At 47.7% G+C, this 23,815-nt stretch overlaps 1 protein-coding gene and 1 long non-coding RNA gene across 2 annotated transcripts; one reads left to right on the top strand and one right to left on the bottom strand.

Moving 5' to 3' along the window:
* Nucleotides 1-769: 769 nt before the first annotated feature.
* SIAH2 (siah E3 ubiquitin protein ligase 2) lies at nt 770-18,238 on the bottom strand. Its single transcript, XM_022582753.3, has 2 exons — nt 17,263-18,238; nt 770-2,338 (listed from the first exon to the last, which is right to left on the bottom strand). The coding sequence occupies exons 1-2, from the start codon at nt 17,674-17,676 to the stop codon at nt 1,781-1,783; spliced, it is 972 nt and encodes a 323-aa protein (XP_022438461.1). The 5' UTR covers nt 17,677-18,238; the 3' UTR covers nt 770-1,780.
* Nucleotides 18,098-22,244, top strand: LOC149749411 (uncharacterized). The gene is made up of 2 exons (XR_016393118.1): nt 18,098-18,882; nt 21,804-22,244. It is a non-coding gene; the product is annotated as an uncharacterized LOC149749411 (long non-coding RNA).
* Nucleotides 22,245-23,815: the final 1,571 nt, after the last annotated feature.

Genomic DNA, 23,815 nt, shown 5'->3' with positions numbered 1-23,815 from the left:
GCTCTGCCCCCCGAGGGTCAAAGTCCACCTGCTCCTGGATTCTAGTTTCACCTCCAGGCATCCCTCTATGTACTGGCTTGAAATGTGACTTTCTTGGTGACAAGGATTGTGGTTTTCATTCATTTACTAAACATGTGATAAGCACGTTCTTTTATTCATGGCACTGGTTTTCACCTTTATATGAAGAATAGCCTTGGAGACAAGTTGCTTTAGCAATTCCTTAACTGCCAAAACTCTTTTCCTGGCTAAAAACTCAGTCTCATCTAAAAAACAAAACAACTCTAAAGCCATCATTCCCACCTGGTGCTTCTCTAATGCCATCGGGCCACCAAGGTAAGCAGTCAATCCTCACCAGGCATTCAGGGCTAATATTGTGAATTCCTCTGAGGGTTTAGGGTTGGGACGTAGGGACTGGGTCACCCTGGCTTCGAACCCAGTACTCTGGACGTCAGCTCTAGCCAAGCCTCTTCCTTCTGATCCTGTAAAGCAGGAGAAATACTCTCCTTCCACAGGCTCTGGCACTGTCAGACAGAAAGAACCGCTCCAAGGAGGAGACCTGCCGCACCAATGACACTCTGTGGTTCAGAGAAGTGCGTTTGGACCCCAGTGGTGCCACCAATCCGTGCCATGATCTTGGACGAATGACGGTTTCTTCACGTGGAAACAGTGAGAGCTCCAAGCCCAGGGCAGGGGTGAAGCTTCACGGCACCTGCACCTAGTAGGTACCCAATAAATATGCATTATTCCACTCAGAAGATGAAGCAGGATATTCATTTTTGAAAAATATTTATTAAAAAACTAAAGTGAACGTGGCAAAAACAAACAAACAAACCCAACACATTCCTTTAAACAGCAAGCAGATGACACTGGTTATAAAGCGTTTCCAACTCTACTCATCTAGTCTTTCCCACCGTCTAAGTCGAGGAGGGCCACTGAAGGAAGCCACATGTAAACAGGTCTTCTGTACTAGTGACGAGCAAAAACTACGTGAGAGCCATCAAAAGCCATCTGACTTGCTTTCCTAGGCAATCCACCCCAAACACGAGACAGTGACCAGATCTCAGGACTGTGTCCATGGGGGTCTGTACTTCTAGTTTTAATTTTGGGGTGGGGGGTGTGTGGATGAAATAGTAGAAAGACAAACAGTATCAGCAGAGGGCAATCTTAAAGCACCTTTAAAATCTGGACCCTTTCCCACAATTTAACCCATTAATTCTCAAACTTTACTGTTGGAAAGAACCCCCTGATGAGATTGTTAAATTCGCAGGCTCCCCAGACTGCATGTTTCAGGTGAGCACTCCAGGTGATTCTATGCACGTTGGTTAGCCATCTGGTTTGAGAAACACTGTTTAAATTGCATTGAAACAATTCACACCCCCTTAAACACAAGATAAGAGTAAACTTAAGGAATCTGCTGACAGTCACTGTGCTTTCGTCAACTTGCAGGGACCAATGCAGGGAGGCAGGCAGGAAAGAGCCTCCGATTCCTAACATACGGGTTTAGAGGAGCCCGAACAACCTGTCAGGTGCTGTTCAGGAAGTAAATAAAATTGAATAATAAAGTTGATTTTAGGTCACAGAGCGGCCTCCAAATGACTAACAGGCCAACCTCCTCCGTCCCAGTTTAATGAACTTTGTTGAGCCAATGCCAGATGGGAAGCTGCCGTTCACACAGAACACGGGGTAACTGTGGGTCTTGACTTGTGAAGACACAGTGAATAAAACATCTATAAAAACCTTTATTAACCATAGAGCACTATATCCAAATCATTTCAGTACATCACGGACAACACGTAGAAATAGTCACATTGATTCCAAGGTTCCCATTATCTGCGAAAAGATGTGCTATGGCTGTGTCGAACACCAGGCAGTCGCTGTTCATGATGGCCGAGGACACGCCGTCGTGGATGGACCGGGGCGTGGCCTCCCAGGTCAGTCTCCTCCGGTTCCCGTTCAATTCCAGTCTGTAGGCGAAGTTCTCAGCTTGCTTGCGGGTGCCGATGAGCAGAACGATGGCGAAGAACTGCTGGTGGCCCTCGTACTTCTCTTGTTTCTCCAGCACCAGCATGAAGTGATGGCCGAAACACGACTGCATCATCACCCAGTCCACAGCCCCCGGCAGGTTAATGTCTGTGGCCAGGAAGACGATGTCTTCTCCCTGAAGGGTGGTGATGCTCTTGTGGGCGTGCATGAGATGGGACATCACGGCTTCCAGGGACCCCTGCCACTTGCAGGAAGCACCGGGACAAGGGCAAGAGTAGGGACGGTATTCACAGATGTCTTCGTGCTCCGGCTTCTCCGTGTGGTGTAGGGTCAGGGAACAGCCCGTGGTGGCGTACTGCGGGGACAGAAAGAGTCAGAGTGAGACATCGGGCCTCCTCAACCCCTATGGGGGCAAACCTCTAAGAGCCTTCACCCGCTCAGGTTTCCAAGACTTAAACGGCATTCTTATTTCAACTACTTTTGCTCGAGAGGAGTTAAACCTCGAAGACTTCAGAGTCTCAGTGCCTATTCATTCTCAGTACTGCTGTGCATAAAATCGGGGGCACATCCCGAACCAGGCATGAACTGCATTCCTGCCCCTGTTCCAACACTTAAAAACATGAGAACTCCAGTGCTCTTACTGTAAATGTCTCAAACGAAATTGTGAAGCCAGCCCTAGAAAATCTGGCCTTTTCCTTATTTTCTGTGAATTTCAAGAATTTTTTAAAAGAATTTAGAATTGCTTAGGGGTAGGATAAGGAATATATGTTATCTCCAGACTAGTTTTCCCCTACAGACAATTTTGCAGAGAGTATAATTCCCCTCCATTGTCCCTGTCCACTTCTTCCTGGCTCAAATTGTGACCAGCAGGCAGCCTGTGGGAAGGCTGCCCTGTGGTTCCCTGCTCTTGCTGCTGGAGTGACCAGCCCAGGGCAGAAGAGAGCCCGCTGGACTTTCCCCAGACCCCTTCCTCAAGTCCACGTGCACTGCACATCTCTTCATGACCCGGTGGGTCAGGTCCTCGTGACAGGCCCGGTAAGAAGGGGAACTAAAGTGGGTCCTGAAGTGGCCGCTCGTCCTAGATGAGTTTTCTGACAGCCTCTCCCTCCAACGCTGCCTTAATAGGGTGGGAACAAAACCTTTTTCTCCCTGCATTCAGGATGACATTCCTGATGGATAAATCACATCCATCACGAGACAAGACCACGCCAAAAGGAATTAGATTTCTATACCCAACCTTCATAAGAATGACCATGTTAATTCCCAGATACCAGATGGAGAATCAGCTCACAAGTAGACACCTGCCCAGAGTACTGTGCTGTTGTTTTGTCAAGGATGAGGAAACCTGAATGGACTTTTCAGGGGAAACCAGAAGTTAGCTTCATCCCCCTCGAGCCCAGGGTGGCAGGTATGCCATCTGGGTTCCCCCACTTGGATTCCCCTGCCCCCTGTTGAGACATGAAGACACCAAATGAGTGAAGGGCCACGTCATTTTTCTTCTTTTTTTTTTTTTGGCCGTGCCAGGCAGCTTGCAGGATCTTAGTTCCCCAACCAGGGACTGAACCCAGGACCACAGCAGTGAAAGAGCCAAGTCCTAGCCACTGGACGGCCAGGTTAGTCCCCCATGTCATTTTTCTAAGATGCTATGTCCAATGCTAAAAACACAAAACCAAACCCCACAGCTGTTTTTGCTTCTCCCTACCCTGCTTTAGGGAATAAACCCCTTATAAACTTTAAATAGGTCACATTCTCATCTTTACAGCTGAATTCATCACTAGCAATAAGCAGACACTGAGCATCTTCTCCTTACAAGACCCTAAGCTGTAGTCACTGAGTGGATACAGAGCAGAGAAGGCAGCTACCACCCTTAGGGAGATGAGTCTCCCCTAATACGGAAGAAGAGGGTGGCTTAAAGAGAGAGATGCAGCTCCTTCCTCCTCTGTACCTAAAGTGAATTATAACGGTCTTCAGTAGAAATTGGCAGAAGTAGTTGACCAGTTACTTACTTTGCCCGTAGGAATTGTGTATTCATCTTTTAAAACCACAGACTAGGGCTTCCCTGGTGGCGCAGTGGTTGAGAGTCCGCCTGCCGACGCAGGGGACGCGGGTTCGTGCCCTGGTCCGGGAAGATCCCACATGCCGCGGAGCGGCTGGGCCCGTGAGCCATGGCCGCTGAGCCTGTGCGTCCAGAGCCTGTGCTCCACAACAGGAGAGGCCACAACAGTGAGAGGCCCGTGTACCGCAAAAAACAAAACAAAACCAAAAACCACAGACTAATTTTAAAAGCACAGGTATAAGAAACTTAATCAGGAGAAACAAATTTATTTATCCATATATATTTATAGTTTGTGTTCCTAATAGTGTAAGGCCCTAAAAGACACACCTCTATTAACTGTGTTTTAAATCTAGGGTGAGGCTCGGAATACAGAGCCTTCTGATGGTTTTCTGTGAGTGATGGGTGAGGCGCTTCTGCCGGGTGTTTAAAAACACACATCCACACAATAAAAATAGCAAGAATTGGCCCAGAGCCTGGCAGATTCCCTGGCTGAAACAAGCCCTCAATATTTGGTTCTGAAGACCTTTCAGCATTGGCTGTTTACCACAGCTGCCTAGGAATAATTCCAGGAATGAGATGAACTCTGGCACAGAGTGTACAGAAAAGTACCACCTGCCCCTCTTCCCCAGCCCAAAGCCCCAAACCACTCCAGGTTCACGAAGTCAAACGTACAACAAATATTTATCACCTAGCAATCATTTTAGAACTTTTCCTTGCGTAACTCAAGTAGGAATATTTATATTCTGAATTATTGGTTTGCCTTACAAGTCACACACTCTTCCTTCGACCCAAATACAGAGAACAGGGGACCTCCCCAGATTACACGAATAGACCAGGCGTTACTTAGCATCTGTGTGGACAGTGACCTTTTGAGAAAAGATCTTGCTACAGCCTCTATTAACTTAAATAAATATAATTTTAAAGTGTTAATGTGCTTACTCTGCTTTTCATAAACAAGCTGAACATTAATGCCGATCTATTCCTTCTCTTTTCCATCGTGGGTGAGGGTCTTCATGACCACTGGCACCACTGTTAGGACGACTAGATTAGAGGTGATCTCTCAAAAGGAAAGATCTAAACTTTCAACGTGTGTGCACTCACACGCACACATACACCTGTGCTCTCGTGCCACACTTCATACTTGTGACAGTCTCGCCATTGTTCTGGAATGACGTTCTCGTCACCTACATTAGGGGCACTCCTCCAGGGATCAGAGGGCAGGCCTCAGGGTCTGTGAATTCCCCGAGACTGTCTATAAAATGGTCTAGGTGCCACTGAGGAGCAAACCCAAACTGCACGGTCCCTGGGCTTGTGTTTTCTCGACAAGCTCCAAGGATTTCTAAGGGCTGCCAACCTCTGTGGCGCAGATCCTGCCCCCTGTGGTGTTTACTGTCAGAGGGGCCACATCATGCAACAATAAACAGCTCAAATACATCAGAAAAACGGGTAACTATGCAAAGGAAGACGGGGTGGGGGGCGGTGATAGGTGATTTCAAAGTGGGGAGAGGTTGAGGAAGAGGGCGGATGGGAAGCCTCACTGTGGATGAAGCGGACTGTGGATGGTGCAGGTCCATCCAGTTCTAGCAGAGGGTTAGTGGAGCAAACAGTGGGGATAAAACCTAAATGAGGAGGAGGGCCCAGGCTCCGTCAGGGACATCACTGACAGTTTAGTTTATTTTCCGGGTTTCTCTACAGCAGCACTATTGACAAAGAGCAGATAAGTCTGGGTTTGGGGGGCTGTGCACTGGAGGATGTTTAGCAGCATCCCTGGCCTCTGCCCACTAGATGCCAGAGCATCTCCCCACCCACCACGTTCTGACAACCAGAAATGTCACCAGGCCTGGCCAAATGTCTCCTGGGCGGCAAAATCACCCCAGTTGAGAGCCACTGATCTTCAATGAGTGACAGAGCCCGGCGGGGCAGCCACACTCGCAGCCGCGAGGAGGGGCCACACCAGGAAGCGGGTCGGGCTGGTCACCGGCCCAGCCGGCGGGCGCTACCCAGGGCAGCTCAGGAACGCCAGCTCTGACGCACGACTAGACCTTGATGGCTTGTGCAGCGTGGAGGGAGCCTGGGGCGCTGGTTCCACCCGTTTCACAGGCTGACTGACTCATCCTGGCCACGTCGTCACTGGTGGCCACACCAGGGTCAGAGCCCTGTGTTTCCGGGTCCTCTGCTGCTCTTTTTCGGCACACGACAGCTTAGGAGTCAGACAGTCTAAGAACCACTCTCGAGAAAAAGACAATTTCCATCTGCCTTGATGCCCCGTACCCTCCACGGAACACACACACAACACCCAGCGTCCACAGATACACTGCTTCTGGAAGCAGGTTCGAATACGAACTTCTTCCTTGGGTGGCAAGGAGAAAAAACAGCCCTGAAAGCAGCCCACCCTAAGGAATGAGGTGGCGGTACCTCACAAACAAGTAACCAGTAATTAGGCCCTCCCAGCCTTCCCTGGCTTCTGGCAAGAAAGTCCTGAGGCTTTCCCTTCTCTCAGTCTGGCTGGGGCCTGCCCACCCCAGGGGAGGGTTCAAAGGATGCCCGCTTTCCTTGAGACGCCCGCTTCTTCACTGCACACTCTTGTTCCTGAGATAAAGCACCTGGGCTGCTTTGCAGAGGGCTGTCTGCAGCCTGGGACACATCCATGGTTATAAATGAGATTTCTCCACCGGCAAGTATCTGCTCGTCTCTTCCGGGGCTGAGTGGAATGTGCTTTAAGTGAACCTCTTTAACGGGAGGTTAGGGGAGACACGGACGCACACAGGAGCCCAAAGCTAAAGAAGAATGTGTGTGGCATGGGGGAGATGGCCCAGCAGAGTGAGAAAGCGACGTTGAAATAACATTTCTGACTTCTCTTTTAGAAACTCTGCACGTTTCGATGGCTCAAGAGTCTTGTGCAAACGCGTTCTGCCATGAAAAGGGCAACATGTGACCCGGTGCCTCATTCTGATGTCTTTGCAGAAGCAGTAAATAGTGCCAATTGTTTTCTGGACGTGGGGTTTGAAGGTTGTTTTACTTAGGCTGGAATTTAGACAAGGTTTTTTTTCCCTTTTTGGCATACAGACACCTTGACACCCAAATACACACGACGAGGTGTGTCAGAAACGTAGTCAAACACTAGACACCTGTTATTTACCTAAGAAACGCAGGTGTATTATATTTATGGAATGGGTATATAAACAGAATTCTTAGCTTGCATGCTAGCTGAGGTCATGGATCCTGTAAGTCTTCTCACCTATTTAATCAAATCTGAGTCCATGCGATTCAGGAACGATTTGCTGGACTCCCACAATCAACAGTCTATGACACTGGAGGCACCGCGCACAGAAGCAGGTCCCTCCTGGGGACTGTGAGGTAACCGCCTTGCCTCCCCTGCTTACCTCCTAGGAAACGGTGAAATGTATTCGCAAAGTGTCTGCCAGCGCCTCAAACGAGAATGGCTCAAGGGAAACAAAGTGCAACATACATTGTGCTGCTGATGCTTATAAGCTTTTGAATTAAATCCAAGAAACGACCTTGTCTTGGAGTAAGCGTAAGCAAAAGCCAAGTGCACTTTCTTTCCATCTAAATAAGCTGTCATCATCACAGAATGCACACTCACAGCCAAATGCAGTGTCTGACCCTGGACTGGGAAACCAAAATTGCTACAAAGGGCATTGCTGGGGCAACCACGGAAATTTGAATATGGACTATAGATTAGATAAGAATATCTACTGCATATCACATTATCACCTTATTTATATAAACTATTTGTGCCGGGGGCGGGGGCGGGGGGTGTTTATAGCTTTTCTGAAACCTTACATAGATGGGGAAACATGATGCTTTTGTCGTTTTGATGGCTATATGTCCCTCTTGCTTAAAATGTGTTTACAACCACTGGTGGAGTGGGTGTGATTAGAACTCAAGTACCCAGCGTCCTGTGTAACCTTGGATTGAGCCTACCTACCTACCAAGTCACCTCTGAGTGGGTCCATAAAGCTACCTACTACTCAGCCCTTAGCTGTTATTACCAGTGGAGAATTTCAGACGTGGGCAACAGGAGAAAGTGACATCTCTTCTTTATTATAATAATCATACTCACCCTGCATCTGTCTGTCTAGCATCCTTCCTCTAAGAACTTCATCGGATTTTCACTTAACTCAAACGGTATATTCCTCACCTCTGCTATGAGGTAGTGCAAAGACATAATTATCTACCCATAGTGCAGTAACAGTTTCACAGAGAAGACAGTGTCACTCAGTACTTGAGCTGTCAAACAGTGGTGAGGCTAAGAAAATACTGACATTTAACTTTATAAAACTTTCTTCCGGAGAAGGCAATGCTAATTCACATCTTAGGCTCAAAAATTCCTCCTTTTTGCCTAAGAAAAAGTCCACGAGCCTCATGGGGCAGAGTTTTCTTACTGAAGGTGACTTGATGGAAGAGTCTGGCATCTTATTATTGCAGTCATCTGAGAACATCCTACTCTTGGGGAGGGGTGTGTGTGCGTTTGGCCTTACAAAGACTCCTTGGGCTGGCAGGGGGTTCTTTTTAATCTTGGAAATGTTAAACAAAAGTTGACTTTTGACCAAATATACCTCTCATCTGACCATAGCTCGAGCTAGCAGGCAACCCCACAATGGCTTGGAGAACCAGTTTCGTAAGGTCCCTTCAGAGTCTCTGTTCAAGCAAACAAAAGCACCGTAAAGTAGGAGCTGGGGTGAGAGGCGTTATGGGCCTTGTCCAGACTTTCTCAATACACCCTTCCCGCCAAGCTCCCACCTGCATGATCACGTTCACTGCCCTGCCCACCCTTCAAACGGCGCTACGATCCCTCTGGACGTTTTTCTCAGTGAATACAACTGAATTCACAAGAAGGCTGAAGTGGCAGGGTTGCCAGATGTAGCAAATAAAGATACACGCAGCTCAGTACGTTACAGACAATATTTGGGTTATACTTATATCAAAAAATTATTTGAAACTCAAATTTAACTGGGCATTCTGTATGCCCAGTTAAATAAAAGGCCCCTTCTGGTACCACTACTGCCATCCCTCCAAAAGCCACTACGTGAGGCTGGGATCCCTGTTCCTCAGCTGGTGGAGTTGGTAGCAGAAAGGGCAGGAGGTTATGTGTAATTATAAGGCACATTCTGGAGTTTCTGCTCCCCAAACTAACAAACTTTGGGCAAATCTCTTAGGGGGGATGCTAACCGTGTCCTACTTCCTTTACAAAGTGATTAGGAGGATAACATGAGATAATGCACCTGGCTCGGACCAGGTAAACAACATTTTCTACAAGCACTGGCCTTCCATACAGCCCCATCAGGATCTTCCATCCCTTCCTTCTCTGTGGGCATGCCGCTGCTCATCCTTTTTATTTTAATTTTTAAAAACATTTTAATTTATTTTTGGCTGCGTTGGGTCTTCGTTGCTGCGCGCGGGCTTTCTCTAGTTGCGGTGAGCGGGGGCTACTCTTCGTTGCGGTACTCAGGCTTCTCATTGCGGTGGCTTCTCTTGTTGCACAGCACTGGCTCTAGGTGCACGGGCTTCAGTAGTTGTGGCACATGGGCTCAGTAGTTGTGGCGCACAGGCTTAGTTGCTCCCCAGCATGTGGGATCTTCCCGGACCAGGGCTCGAACCCGTGTCCCCTGCATTGGCAGGCAGATTCTTAACCACTGCGCCAGCAGGGAAGTCCTGCTCATCCTTTTTAATGCAGCTCCAACACCACCACTGAGGGAGGCCTCCAGACTCCTCTGCTCCTACTACTTCAGAAGGGCTCTGTTGGCACACCTATCTCCAGAGTTAGACTCAGAGTTTCAGAAGGATGGGGTGGGAGGGGTGGGGCGATGGCTGGCTAGGCAGATGGTTTGTAGGAAGAGAGGGCTTGGGGCTGCAGGGGATTCCAAGGCAGGGGTGGGTCTGATGAAAAGTCAGTGGGTCATCAGGAGGGGCCAACTCTCGCCTGATGTTACATGAGGGAGAGAAAGCAGGCAGCAGCATTAAGAAAAGCAAAAGGATAACACCCATTGCTGGTGACGCTGGAGAGAAGTGGGCACTTGATTGTAAATGATTCTACGTGAGAAGGCAATTTGGCTGTATGAGCAATAGCTTCTGATTTCTGCACCTACCCTTTGGCCCTATCATTCAACATCTAGGAATTTATCATTAGGAAATAATTATTTTCTTATGCACAGGGCTTCAGTTATAGCAGTACTTTTCTTTCTTTTCTTTTTTAAACACAGTAAGAAAACAGAATGATTTAAATGACCACAAACTGGAGTTTGATTAAATAACTGATACATTCATAATCAACATTACATTCCATAACATTCCAGAGTTATGGAACTGCAATACTATACAGCCATTAAACAGGATCTTAAGGAATATTTATCAGTGTGGAAAAGCAGTCACAATGTGTTAGATGAAAAGCCAGGTTATGAAATAGTATGTGGATTTCCCATCTGACTTGTTTTTCGTTGTTTGTTTGTATATTTTGATGTAGCGGTAAGTTTGCAAGGACCTATGCAAAAATGGTGCAGTGGCTATTCTAGGTGGTGGGGATTACGGAAAATAATATCAAATTGAAATCTCCCATATGTCCTACATTAAAAATAATGATCATGGGCTTCCCTGGTGGCGCAGTGGTTGAGAGTCCGCCTGCCGATGCAGGGCACACGGGTTCGTGCCCCGGTCCGGGAAGATCCCACATGCCGCGGAGCGGCTGGTCCCGTGAGCCATGGCCGCTGAGCCTGCGCGTCCAGAGCCTGTGCTCCGCAATGGGAGAGGCCACAGCAGTGAGAGGCCCGCGTACCGCAAAAAAAAAAAAAACCCCAAAAAAACCAACCAGAGTAAGAGGTAGCCTGGGGAAGAAGGAGTGAGCCAAAGACACTACCTTTACTGATTGAAAGTTATAAAACAGGGCCCAGGTCCACACATTTAACACAGGTTACCTTCCATCCATCTCGACACTGTCTGTGGCTGAAAACTGGGAAGGGGATAACCTTTTACTCACAGACACTGTACAGTGTAAAATTCATTACAATAAAGCCTTTACCCAACTGGAAATGAGAATGACAGCTTCCCAATTTTTAAGAAACGAATGGAGAAAGATGCACACGTGGGGCAAAGTTGATGAAATTCTGCTAGGGAATTTTCTGTATCTCTCACAAGCATCAGAAAGTACACTCAGGTTTAATATAAAAACACATTTGCGGACTTCCCTGGTGGCACACTGGTTGAGAGTCTGCCTGCCAGTGCAGGGGACACGGGTTCGAGCCCTGGTCTGGGAGGATCCCACATGCCGCGGAGCAACTGGGCCCGTGAGCCACAACTACTGAGCCTGCGCGTCTGGAGCCTGTGCTCCGCAACAAGAGAGGCTGCGACAGTGAGAGGTGCACCGCGATGAAGAGTGGCCCCCGCTCGCCACAACTAGAGAAAGCCCTCGCACAGAAACGAAGACCCAACACAGCCAAAAATAAATTTATTTTTTTTTAAAAAAGTAAAATAAAATAATTTTTTAAAAAATTTAAAAAGAACCCCCAAAAACCACATTTGCTCAGGAAGCCTTTCTGTGTGACTCACCAGCAACACACAATGGCTCTGAAGGCTGGTGTTCACTCTGGCAAATGTGTACCGACTATGTGCCCCTTTCAAGGAGTGAGGAGGACCTTACGGGTGGGAATGAGAAATGTCACAGTTCACAAATTTCATCAGATGTACAAGTCTGGCTCTTAAGACATTTTACACTGAGGTCTTACTGTAGTCATTTGTATACAGCACTTTATATGCGGCTTCAAAAAAAAAGAGCAACTCTAATCCATCCCTAGGCTGGGGACTTTATACGTCAGACCTGCTGTACCTTTTGGCTCTGCTTGTACTAAAGATCACCTTTAAGTAACAATGATTTAGTCTAGTTCCAGGCGGTGGCGACCTGTGAAAAATCTTTGGCCAACTCTTTGTAGAATCAGCATTAAACTTCGGTACTCTTTCCTAGTTGGGGCTTCTGTTCTTGATTTTATATTCAAAAGCTGTCAACTTTGTTCTTGAAAATCTTGAGCCTCACCAGAAATGCACATGGACCCCAGTGCCTGCCAGCACAGGCTTTTAGGAGGCAACCTGGTCAACTTCAGCCAGGAGTGGGGACGGCAGGGACGATTTCCAAAGTGAAGAATTTTGTCTTAGGGGAATTACTGAGGCTCAGAAGAGATCTTTGAAATTGTTTTGGCAAATCAGCTTATACCCTCAGAATTTTAGGTGACTGATCACCCATCTTCCATCTGATTTGGTGAAGCAGAAGCCCTCTCCAGCACTTCTGATCTGAGAGGGCCCACCAGCTAGGGGTTATCTCCGTTCTTTTAAACTGATGAACAAAAAGGTTCAAGGAAGTAGTGACTGGACTGAGGTCCAGAAAGCCAGGATGAGAACCCAGTCCTGTCTCCTGCGTAGTGCCCTTTTCCCTTGGACAGCTCGCTAGATTCCCAAATTTTAGGGCAAAAAAAGATCCTTGGTATAATCATTTAGTTCAACTCCTTCTCTTAAAGGCACTCAGGTGCCTTGTACAAAGTCAAACATCTAGTCAATGGGACAACAGTTCAGGTCTCCCAAAGGCCAGAAGGTTGGCATTCTCTCTGGGCAAAACAAAGATGAAAAGGGAATAAGCTGTAACAGTTGGGGCCTATCAGAGTTTCAAAGTTCATGCATGCTCAGAGTTAAATGAGAACTTCCAGGCTCAATGGATGCTTTCTAGAAGAGAACCAGGTCAGAGGTTGCACACTGGCAGCTGGAATTTGGTCTGCAGACGTGGTTGGTTGGGCCTGCAAGTACTGGCTTTACATTTGAATTTGGCCAATGTTAAAAAAAAAAAAAAATTGAGATTTAAAAAAAAAATTTATTTATTTATGGCTGCGTTGGGTCTTCGTTGCTGCGCGCAGGCTTTCTCTAGTTGCGGCGAGCGGGGGCTACTCTTCATTGGGGTGCGCGGGCTTCTCATCGCAGTGGCTTCTCTTGCTGCGGAGCATGGGCTCTAGGCGCGCGGGCTTCAGTAGTTGTGGCACACGGGCTCAGTATTGGTGGCTCGCGGGCTCTAGCACGCAGGCTCTGTAGTTGTGGCGCACGGGCTTAGTTGCTCCGCGGCATGTGGGATCTTCCCAGACCAGGGCTCGAACCCGTGTCGCCTGCATTGGCAGGCAGATTCTTAACCACTGCGCCACCAGGGAAGCCCAAATTGAGATATGTAACATTCAAAAAATCCAGATTTCTGGCTTTTCTTGAAAAAATCCAAAGGTCTGGCATGGCTGCATCCACATTCCCATCCCTGCCAACCAGCCAGACTCAGGCAAAAGTTGCCCTCTTTGAAGGTGGCATGTGTGGTCCAACTCCCAACCACCCCCACTGCCCCTGACGTCACCCGAACCTGAGGTCACGTGTCAGATGCCTCTGTCCCTCGCATTACCTGTCCCTGCTGGTATTTACAATTTGTCCCTACCTGACTAGATGAGTCCACACTGAGGAGCTTTTAACTTTCAGCTGGATTATCTAATTTGACTTTTTTTTTTTGAGCGACACTAACAACACTGTCACAATCCAACTGCAGGGAAGACTTAATCTGACAGAGGCTTTCCAGTTCCGTAATTATTTGGTGATAATGCTGCTAGAAACTTTTAGAGCAGCCAAAGAAAAAGTGGAAAGAAAACGTCTCACAGTGTAAGTGGGCTGAGATGGTTGAGCATTTCCCACGGCTGCGAAGAGAAATACTTGGCTGATATTAAAATACACTGTTGAGTGGGGGGCACCGATGTGTCAACCTTCACTTCTCCCCCTACACCCACGCTCCCCGGAGGTGGCGGTGGGTTTGAGATAAGGGGATAGGATGCCTAAACTTCTCAGGCGTGGCACAGGCCATAGAATGGACTAAAAATACCACAGGTGGCAGACAGCCATACTCTGATAGAGATCCTTTTTTTAAAAGGAGACCTGAGCTAATAGCGCATATGGTGCCCTCTATCAAAGGTGCTGGCAGGACTCTAGCCTTTAATTATGTGACCCCACACCTACATAAGGAAGCTATTTGGCAACGCATCCATTTTGGGGGCAACTGAAGCACAAGCAGTTCAGAGCTGGGTTGAAATCCCCCCAAATATTAGGTTTGTCGGCGGTTCCCTCCCTCCTCTCCCTGCCACCCCGCCGGATCTTCTCACCCAACAAGCCCTACAACATTCCTGCCAATGAATTTTAGAGTCAGCATCTATGTTGTCTCATTGGGATGTGTCCATCTGGTGAACTCATCTAGTCGGATGATTTTGTTACTGGTGTCAACCTCAAGTTATGCTTTGGAGCCTTGGAGTATAAGCTCAGATTCCAAATCCCTACATAGTGAGTAGTACAAAGGATGTGTGCCTTCCGAATGCAGATTTATGGGCTGGTCCACTGTGTGATCTCGACAAGTCACTTAACACTTAACCTCTCTATAGGCGCTTGTTTCCTCACCTGCGAAAAAGAAAAGCAAACTCATAAAAGATGACCCATGCAAAGGAGCTGGCATGCAAAGGGCATCCAACAAGCATTCCACAGAGCCTCCCTTCTTTTCATGGAATTCTGGAAGCTACAGGTCCTCAGAAGTTGAACAGTCCAATCTCCTCATTACAGATGAGGACATCGAGGCCCCCAGAGGTGGTCTCGCAGGCAAACAATGGCAGTGCTAGGCAACTCCTGAGACCTGGCTTCTGGTATTTTACCCAACATCCGTTTTCTCCCATGAGCCAGCCCATGAGAGAAACTCAGAGCAGGTAGGGACAAGTAACAAGACAGTCCCTATGATTTGCAGGGGCAAGTGTGAGGCATAGGGCTTGCTAGGCAGACCTAGTTTGCTGAAGTTTGCCACAGGCCTCACCATTCCCTATTGCTCTCGGCCTCCCCAACAAACATTATCGCAGTTGCTTGCTGAGCCTCTGTATCCAGCCAAGTTTGGTTGATCCAAACTAGCTGGCTGAGCTGCCCTGTCGACAGTCTGGATTACTGATCACCCAGAGTTGAGGCATGCACACTCCAGCTCTACAAATCTCACACATATGCATTCGCACAAAAGTGAGCCCCCAGGCCACTTTCTAAGCTCGGTTCCTGGTCTGCAGGGTGATGGTTGACCCTGTCTAATTTCAGCTTGCAAAGCGATGGCTTTGTCCAAGTGCAGTCTTACAGAATGGGAACTTTAAAAATCACTGACATGTACAGAAACGCTGGATACCCTTGATTCCCAAGAGAACTCTCCTTCAAGAGAGACTTCACACTAGGAAAGAACACATGCTTCAACAGGAACCAGAATCTTGGATCCTGAAAGTGAAACTTCATACTTCAGACAGCATGTTGTAACTGTCCCTTTCCCTTTCTCTAGGGAGCAACATAATGCTTTTATGATACTGCTTTTTAAAAATAAATTAGGGATAGCTGACTGATATCCAATGCTCATTTGTGACCTGCAATTCATCTAAAATAATTTCTTTTATCAGCCACTGAAGGTTTGGGGGAAAGTGAAAGGCTGAGAAGATGGCTCCCCAGAAACCCTGTGGGGCATCTACCACCTCCTCATCCAGGCCCCACAAAATATCTCAAACCTCAAATATCCACTCTTACGTCACCTATCGCCAAACCTTCTCTTGATCACTAGGCTGCCACCTTCTTCATGACCCTAAGAAAATTTTGGAACTATTTTGTCTAAATTTTATAACAATCTACTACTGGGCTGGGTGAATTAGTAAGCATTACATGAGGAGTAGTTGAAAGCGGAGTCATTTATTAAGGTTGACTGAAAACCCATAGCCCAGACACGGCTTCAAACCCTTATTTGAATATGCTATTTTAAACTTGATTTGTGGTAGGGCACAGACCAAATTAAATCACTCATTTTACTGACTTGAGTCCCAAGCTTCAATTCTCTGGTGGACTATTTTTAATTTAAAAATAAGCTCTTGCCCTATAAAAGTAAGCAGCAGCAAGGAGAAATGCAAGACAGCCTAAATGGCCCAAGAGACAGTAGTTACTTTTACAAAAAAACACAGAAGTATTAATGACATTATTTCTAAGTTCAGAGAGTGAACTTTATGGTAAAATTCTAGGTTATAATAAGGTAACATAGAGAGGTATGTCTCTGAAACTGCTCCTGAAGATTTTTAAATGACAGATGTAGGTAAACAGATGCTACAATATGACCACACAATGCAATATTAGGCAGTCATTTAAAATACAAGGAGGTAGAGCTAGGTTGCAGACATAGAAAAAATACGTGTGATGAAACGAATTTAAGACAGCAAGTTGCAGAAGCCATTTTTGGAGGAAAACTTATGTGTGCATATATAAACCTTTCTGACACTGACATCTACGATTCTATATTCAGCTGCGGAAGAGCATATGTATATATGGTTAGAAAAAACCCTATGCAGATGCATACTAAACCTAACATTGGTGGGAAAGGAGGTGCGACAACTTGCTCTTCCACTTGACTTCTTGTCTCAGTGATGTGCTTTTTTTTTGCAAGATCATCGATAACTTTTTAACTAAATAAAAAATAAAGTGATGGGCTTTAAAGAACTGTAACAACAGCTCCTGCGTGCCCTTCCTGTTAAATTCCCATCAACTCTTGCTTTCACCCCACTTAGTGAAAAAACACAACTCCCCAGTTCTTGGAAGCCTGGGAGAAGGAAAGGCGTGGCTTACAGGGTTCTCTTGTTGCTGGAGGAAAACAGGCTGTAGGCACCCTTTTTTTAGCTACCCTCCCGAGGGCTCCCACGTGTCAGGGGTGCGCTGAAAGCAGGCGCGGGGTGCAGGAGGAATACAGTAGCAATTCTTCCAAGCCCAGCGCTGGTAAAGGGTGCGTTTGGTTCGCCCTTCCCCCCCCCAATCCCCCAAAGATAGTCAGCTTCCCGGTCCAAGTTTTACTTGGGCGGCCCAGCTCTACCCAGCCTCAGTACACGTCTGCAGAGTACGCAGGCTCCGGGTGGGGAGAGCGTGAAGTGTTCTAACAATGATCGCGTGCCAATTAGGCTGGGGTCAGTGATCGGGCAGCTGTCAGCCCAGAGCTACTCTCAAAGTGGACAGGTGGGCATGGGGGAGCGTAGACAAGGTGTAAACATTTTTTTTTTTTTTTAATAAGAGAGATGCCACCTGCCTCTCAGCGCCTGAGAGTGGGCTGGAGGACACAGGAGTTCCGGGAGGTCGCCGGGTGGAGGTGCGCGGCTGGCATCTGGGCTTACCTTGCAGGGAAACAGGACTGCCGAGGCCACCTTCTCCATAGCCAGGTTCCTGATGCTGGGCGTCAGGGCGCCCCTGCACGTCGGGCAGCAGCTCAACTTCTGGCGGCATTGGTTACACACCAAGTGCCCGGCCTGGCACTGCAGGATGGGGGGCAGGACATAGTCAAAGCAGACCGGGCACTCGAAGAGCGAGGTCAGCTCGTGGTGCTGCGGGGACACCGGGCCAGCCCCGCCGCCGCCGGGGCCCGAGATCACCGCCGCCGCGGCGGGCACCGCGGACGAGCCGGGGCCCGCAGCCGAGATGGTGGCGGCGGCCGGGGGCGCAGTCGGGGACTGAGCGTGCTGGGGCTGCGGCGGCGGCTGCTTGCTGCAGGGTTTGTTAGCGCTGGGGCCGGTGGAGGACGGGCGGCTCATCGCGTTCCGAACCAACCATGGAACTGCGGGCGCCTGCCTGCCGCGGGGCCGCCGGGGTCAAGGCGGTGCGCGCCCCGCGGGCGGCGGGCTCCTGGGCAACGCCACCGCGCCCAGCCCGGGACCGAGCAGCGGAGGCGGTCGGCGCCGGGCAGGCGGGGGGGCCGAACCGCGCTGACGATCTCCGCGGTCCCCGGCGCTCCGAACACCCCTCCGCGCCCCCAGACTCCTCCTCCCGGAGGCGTCGCAGCCCCGAAGCCTAGCGGTGCGCAGAACCACGGCCCACTCGCTCCTGGAGCGGCAGCTGACGCAAGCCCCGGGGGCGCGCGCGGACGTGACGCTTGGATACGTGTGCGGCCGCCCAGGCGCGCGGGGACTGGCAGAGCCACCCTGCGCTGGAGCGCCGGCTCCGCCCGACTCCAGCTGGCAGCACGGGGAACCGCCTAGCGCGGGCGCTTCCTGCCGGGGCTGAGGGCCCGACCCGCGCCAGTGAGCATGTCCGGTCGCCGCTGTAGCCGCTGCGCGGGGTCTTGATTTTTCCGGGCTGCGGAGGCGGGGGCCGCTCTTTGGAAAGGCGTTGCCCAAGCCCTCTGGCCGCACCCCGGGGAGTCACGCCGACGCTTCCCGCGGGCGCAATCCAGGACAACTTTAGGCGGGGCGGGGCCTTGGATGGTGGGCGGGGCAGGACGCGGGCGCCCGACTACAACAGGTCGGAAAAAACCGAGAGGTTTCACTTCCCTGGGTTGAGTCAGCAGCGCGCGGGGGAGGCGTGCGGCTCGGCAAGGCCAGCTCTTAGTCTGGAGCGCGGGGTCAGGACCCGGAGCTTTGGGCGAGAGCAGGGCAAGGGGCTGGGGTTGGGTCTGCAGCGGGCGCGGGACCTAGTGCTGGGCTGTTAGGGGTGTGTTTGGGTCACTCCTTTGTCCTGCTCCCCAAGATGGAGAGGAGGTAGACTACTCCTTTCTCATCGGACCTGCCGAAGCCTTCGTTGAATCGAGCGCCTTTGACTTGCTAACAGGCCGGGGAGGGAGTTCGTGGACAGAGTTGGCTAAAAGGAGAGTTCGAGATCTCCAGAATCTAAGAATGTCAGAAATGTGGCTTGGGTCCTGAAGCCCCCGGAGGACAGTGGGTGATCCTCCAATACAACGCATCCTCATCTTTGAGATCCCTTGAAAGTCCAAGACTTTGGTGCAAGGTGTAGGAGAGACGGTGGTAAGGACTGGGTGAATAACGGTGGCCTCCGCTTACCATATGTGTGACTTTGGACAAGTTCTTTAATTTTTCTGTGCCTCAATTTCCTCATTTGAGAAAGTGGAATAAAAAGAGCCCCTATTTTATAGGTGGGATAGTGAGGATTAAGTGAGTTTGATATATGCCAAGAACCTGGCCCATCATAAGCACTGCTTAACATTAGCTGTTATTTAAAAAAAAATACTCTTAGTGAATGTTTAATAATATTAATGAGTATCAGTGAATAAAATCTGTCCAAGAAATATACTGTTAGAGGCCGGAAGAAAGAAAGCTTAATCTTATACAGGGCATCTAGAAAGACTACATGCATGGAATTGGTGGAATTTGATCTAAATCTTGAAAAATAATAGATGTGATGTCATTCAGTCATTCAGTCAATGTTTCCGGAGCATTTATTATGTACCAGCCACTGTTTGGGCTCTGAGAATGGTTCCAGTTTAGTCTCCGTTATAGTAAGGGAGCAATGCCAGTAGCCAAACACTCATGGAAGAGGTTTTCAGATGAATAGGCGGGGGTGAAGATACTGTAGCAGCAGCTAAAGCACAGTGAGGGAATGCATTGGGACTTGGGAGTGTGGAGATGGAGCATGGGAGCCTCAATTGGCCTGATAGGACCTTTATGTCAATGTCAAGGGGTAGCCACTGTAGGTTTTGAAAGGCACAGTAACATGGCTGAATCTGAGTTTTTGGAAGGGTACTTTGGGGAATACAAGAAAATAACCGATGTCTATTGAGTGTCCGCTATGTGCCAGGCATAGATAGTTCTAAGGACTTTGCAATAATCTTACATGATGGATATTACTGTCATCATCTCCATTTTACAGTCGAGACACAGGGAGATTAATTTGCTCGAGATCACACAGGTGATCATATTGGAAAAGCTTCAGAGCCCTCCTTCTTAACTACTAGCCTACATCCCTTTCAGTTATACCCGACAACTACTTACAGTCTGGTTAAGGAGTCAAGGTTGGCGCACTCAACACAAAACAGTTACACAGCTGTAATAAAGCACTGAATTTTGTGGGTACACTTTACATAAATTCTTTCCTTAGCTGGCCATGAGAGGAAAAAATTTAATCATATTCTGTTTGTTTCATTTTTACCTTTTTATAGCATAAAGAACACAATAGTGACAACAACAGAAAAAATAAATCACCCAGTTTCACTTTTCTTGGAGAAGATAGAATATTTTCCACTTTTCATTTAAAACCCAAGCGAGTGGAATTTATTACCAGAATTTTTTTTTCTTTCTCTCCAGCTCTGGCCTCTCAGTGCAGGTGGCCACCATTCTCAGATCCTACTGGCACTCTCTGGAGAAGTGGGTCCTTACCCTTGTCATGTTGATATGAGATTTCAGTATTCCAGCCAGCTAGGCCCTGGTTGTTCTAAAAGCAGTTTGGTTTTAGAGGTGTTGAAACAAAGGACAGAAAAGCAATTCTCTGCAGGGAGAATTTGGTTTACTTTTCCAAAAATACAACGAATCCATCCACTCGTACCCTGGCAGACGCCTCCTGTGATATGGAGACATTTCTTCTTGCTTCCTCCTTCACATCATTGCACTTCTGATTACGTTGACCTGGGTAATTAAAAAAAAGAAAAAAATCTCTGGGCAGTTGCTAAGGGTGAGTGGGGTGAGCATGCACAGGCTGACTGCTCACCCACATCAGTGACCTCTCCAGGCTGACAGGCTGGCCTTTCTAGTCCTTCTTCCGTCTTCCTGCTTCCTTGGGGCTTTTGAATCAGAAAGAAGTGGCTTTGCACACTGGGCGCTGTGAGCTAGAGCCCTCTATCAGGAGGGCCCATGTGCTGAGTTGTGTTTATTTGCCCTTGGGAGTTGCTGCTACTGCTGGGTGACTTGTGGCCTGGGGAGGGCAGGGGGAAAGGTCCAGCCTTTTGTTGTCGCCTAATTCATGACCCATTTACCACATCTGCTGGAGGGCAGGTTGGCTTCCTTCCCCCACCCACTGAGTCCTGGATTGCACAAAAGGGACATGTGTGAAGTAGGACACTGCTCCTTAACCCATCTCCCCCTCTGTACTACCCTTTAAAGATTAGGGGTAGGGACTTCCCTGGTGGTCCAGTGGTTGAGAATCCGTCTTGCAATGCTGGGGGCGCTGGTTTGATTCCTGGTCGGGGAACGAAGATCCCACATACTGCAGGGCAACTAAGCCTGCGTGCTGCAACGAAAAATCCCGTGTGCTGCAACTAAGACCTGACGCAGCCAATAAATAAATAAATATTTTAAAAAAATAAATAAAGACTAGGGGTATAATAAGTAACAATATCAGGGTGGGTCTTGTTTGTAAAAACTCACAGGGGACCCCTAATCTTACCTAAACCGCTGAGCAGCCGGTGAGAAATGCTCCAGCTAGGCAGACAAGCTCTCGGATCTTCTTTCTGTAACTTACAAATTGTGTGGTTTTGCAAATGAGGCAGCTTCTGCAGTCAGGCAACTGGTGTGCATTTTCAGAGTGAAGTGTGGCTTTTTCTGTTTAGAGGTAGAGGTGACTCAGGAGTGCATTGGAGCTTGCTGGGTGGAAATTCCGATAAGGGGAGAGCTTGTGGGAAATTTGGAGGTGACTATGAGGCCCCCCTGGTAATTACGGTAGGTACTTTCACCTTTAGAAAGTACTTTTGTTTCTGGGGTAATTTCCACGTGCTCAAACTTCTTTTGAGTAATTAGGGGTCTTTTAAGGCAAGTGTTTCTTGAACAACCACTGCGGACTTAGTACTGCACATTGTACAAAGTAGGCACGTATGCATTTGCATTATTTTTGTATCCATACTTAGCTAATATTTCTCTAGTGTTCATCGTGTGCCGGCCACCGTTCTCAGCACTTTACATGTTTTAATTCTCTTAATTCTCATAATGTCTCCTATCAGGTAGATGTTTACAGATGACAAAACTGAAGTACAGAGAAGCCAAGTTACCCGCAGTAAATAGCCTTTAATTAAGATGGCTCCAATGATCCCTCTTCCTGGTGTCTGCCCTCTGCGTCATCCCCTCCCTTCAGCTGACAGCCAGAGGTGCTGACTCACTTTATTTATTTATAATTGAAATATAGTTGATTTACAATGTTGTGTTAGTTTCAGGTGTGCAGCAAAGTGATTCAGTTGTACATACATATGTATATATATATATATATATACATATATATATATTCCTTTTCAGGTTCTTTTCCATTATTGGTTATTACAAGGTGTCGACTATAGTTCCCTGTGCTATACAATAGGACCTTGTTGTTTATCTATTTTATATATAGTAATGTGTATCTGTTAATCTCAATCTCTTAATTTATTCCCCCCACCCACCCTTTAAATGAATAGATATGGCCAAAGTGATAGAATGGCACTTCTGAGATTAGGTTACAAAAGACTAAGGCTTCTGTTTAGCGGTCTCTCTCTGTCTTTCTCCCTCCGAGCCCTCTCTGTGGGTGAAGCCAGCTGCCACATACGAGCAGCCCTATGAAAAGCCTCACACCACAAGGAACTGATGTCTCTGGGCAACAGCCAGCAAAGACTCCAGGCCTGGCTGACAGTTTGATTGCACTTGTGAGCGCCTGAACCAGAGGATCCAGCTGAGCTAATGCACAGAAACTGTGAGACAATGAATGCCTGTTGTTTTAAGTCACTGAGTTTGGGGCAATTTGTTATACAGCAGCAATATGTAACTAATATACTTGTCCAACGTCAAAAGCTTGTGCGTCAAAAGAAATGCGAAGTATAGATCCTCTACTTTGTCTGTCTTACATTGTTTTTATCATAATGCTACTTAGGTATATAGAAACAAACTGAGGAATAAGGTTTTTATGATTATTTTTATATACAGCTACAGAAATTTAAAAACTGGAATACTAAAAAAATCTAGAAGTCATTTTTATTTTGATTTAAGTTTATATTTTTAAAATGATAACTTCATGTGATGGAAGATATGCTAAAATGAAGTCATTTAGTTTGGAACAACTTCAGTACCCATCAACAGGAGAACAGCCTATGTAAAGACATCTTACAGAATCCTCTGAAATTCGGAAAAGATCTCTAAGGGAGACTTCTATATGAAAAAAGCAAGCTGCAGCCAAGAAGCCCCCAGATGATCCCATTTATGTAAATAGAACCAAGCAAAACAAAGCTGCTGTTTCTTTACATGTGCAAAAGGGCATAGAAAGCTTTGGAAGGAGACAGTGAACTGACGACAGTGATGGGTTCTGGGGAAAGAGTGTGAATGGATGTAGAGGAGCTTTGCTTTGTATTTTCTATATTTCTGTAGTTTCTTTTTTTCTTTCGTCTTTTTTATCTTTCTCTATTCTTCCCCCCCTGTTTTTGCAGTGAGGATTTATTCATGTGTTTCATGTGTAATTAAAAAAAAAAAGTGTTGTCTTTGTCTTCTAAGGTTATTTTAGTGTAGAATTTATTTAGCTGTAGGGTTGGTGCCAAAATGAGTGACACATAGAAGATCAGTCAGCCAGCCAGAAGAGGTGGTGCCTGTGCTACCATGGGAAGGACCAGGAGCTTTGGTCAGGGCCTTGGGTCTGGGAGATGACTTGCTGAAATTTTGGTGTTTTAATAAGAGGAACTCAAAGGCAGTGTGTGCATAGAACTTGGAGATCCGGGAGAGGAAGAAATAGACAGGCTGGGGGGCCTGGTGCTCCAAGGGAGGCTTCCTGGGACAAGCAGAAATTCAGTCCTGGGCAGAGGTGAGGGTGGAGCTGTGTGCCAAGTAGTTGTGGCCGTCGGTCAGCTGACCAAGTGCAAAGATTTATTTAAGTCAATAGTGTCACGTTTGGAGGCCAAGGATAAAATCAAACCCAGGCTTGACTTCTTGGGGAGTTAGTAGCCCAGAGGGGAATGATATTAGTGAGAGCTCACTCTTACACAGTGCCGCTGTACATCTGACA

Source organism: Delphinapterus leucas, chromosome 4 (genome assembly GCF_059928025.1).
Source record: "Delphinapterus leucas isolate spDelLeu-1000000601 "Yukka" chromosome 4, BTC_Dleu_Yukka2, whole genome shotgun sequence".
Lineage (NCBI taxonomy): Eukaryota > Metazoa > Chordata > Mammalia > Artiodactyla > Monodontidae > Delphinapterus > Delphinapterus leucas.
The sequence above is the reverse complement of the archived record's forward strand: the minus strand, read 5'-3'. Positions and strand labels throughout refer to the sequence as shown.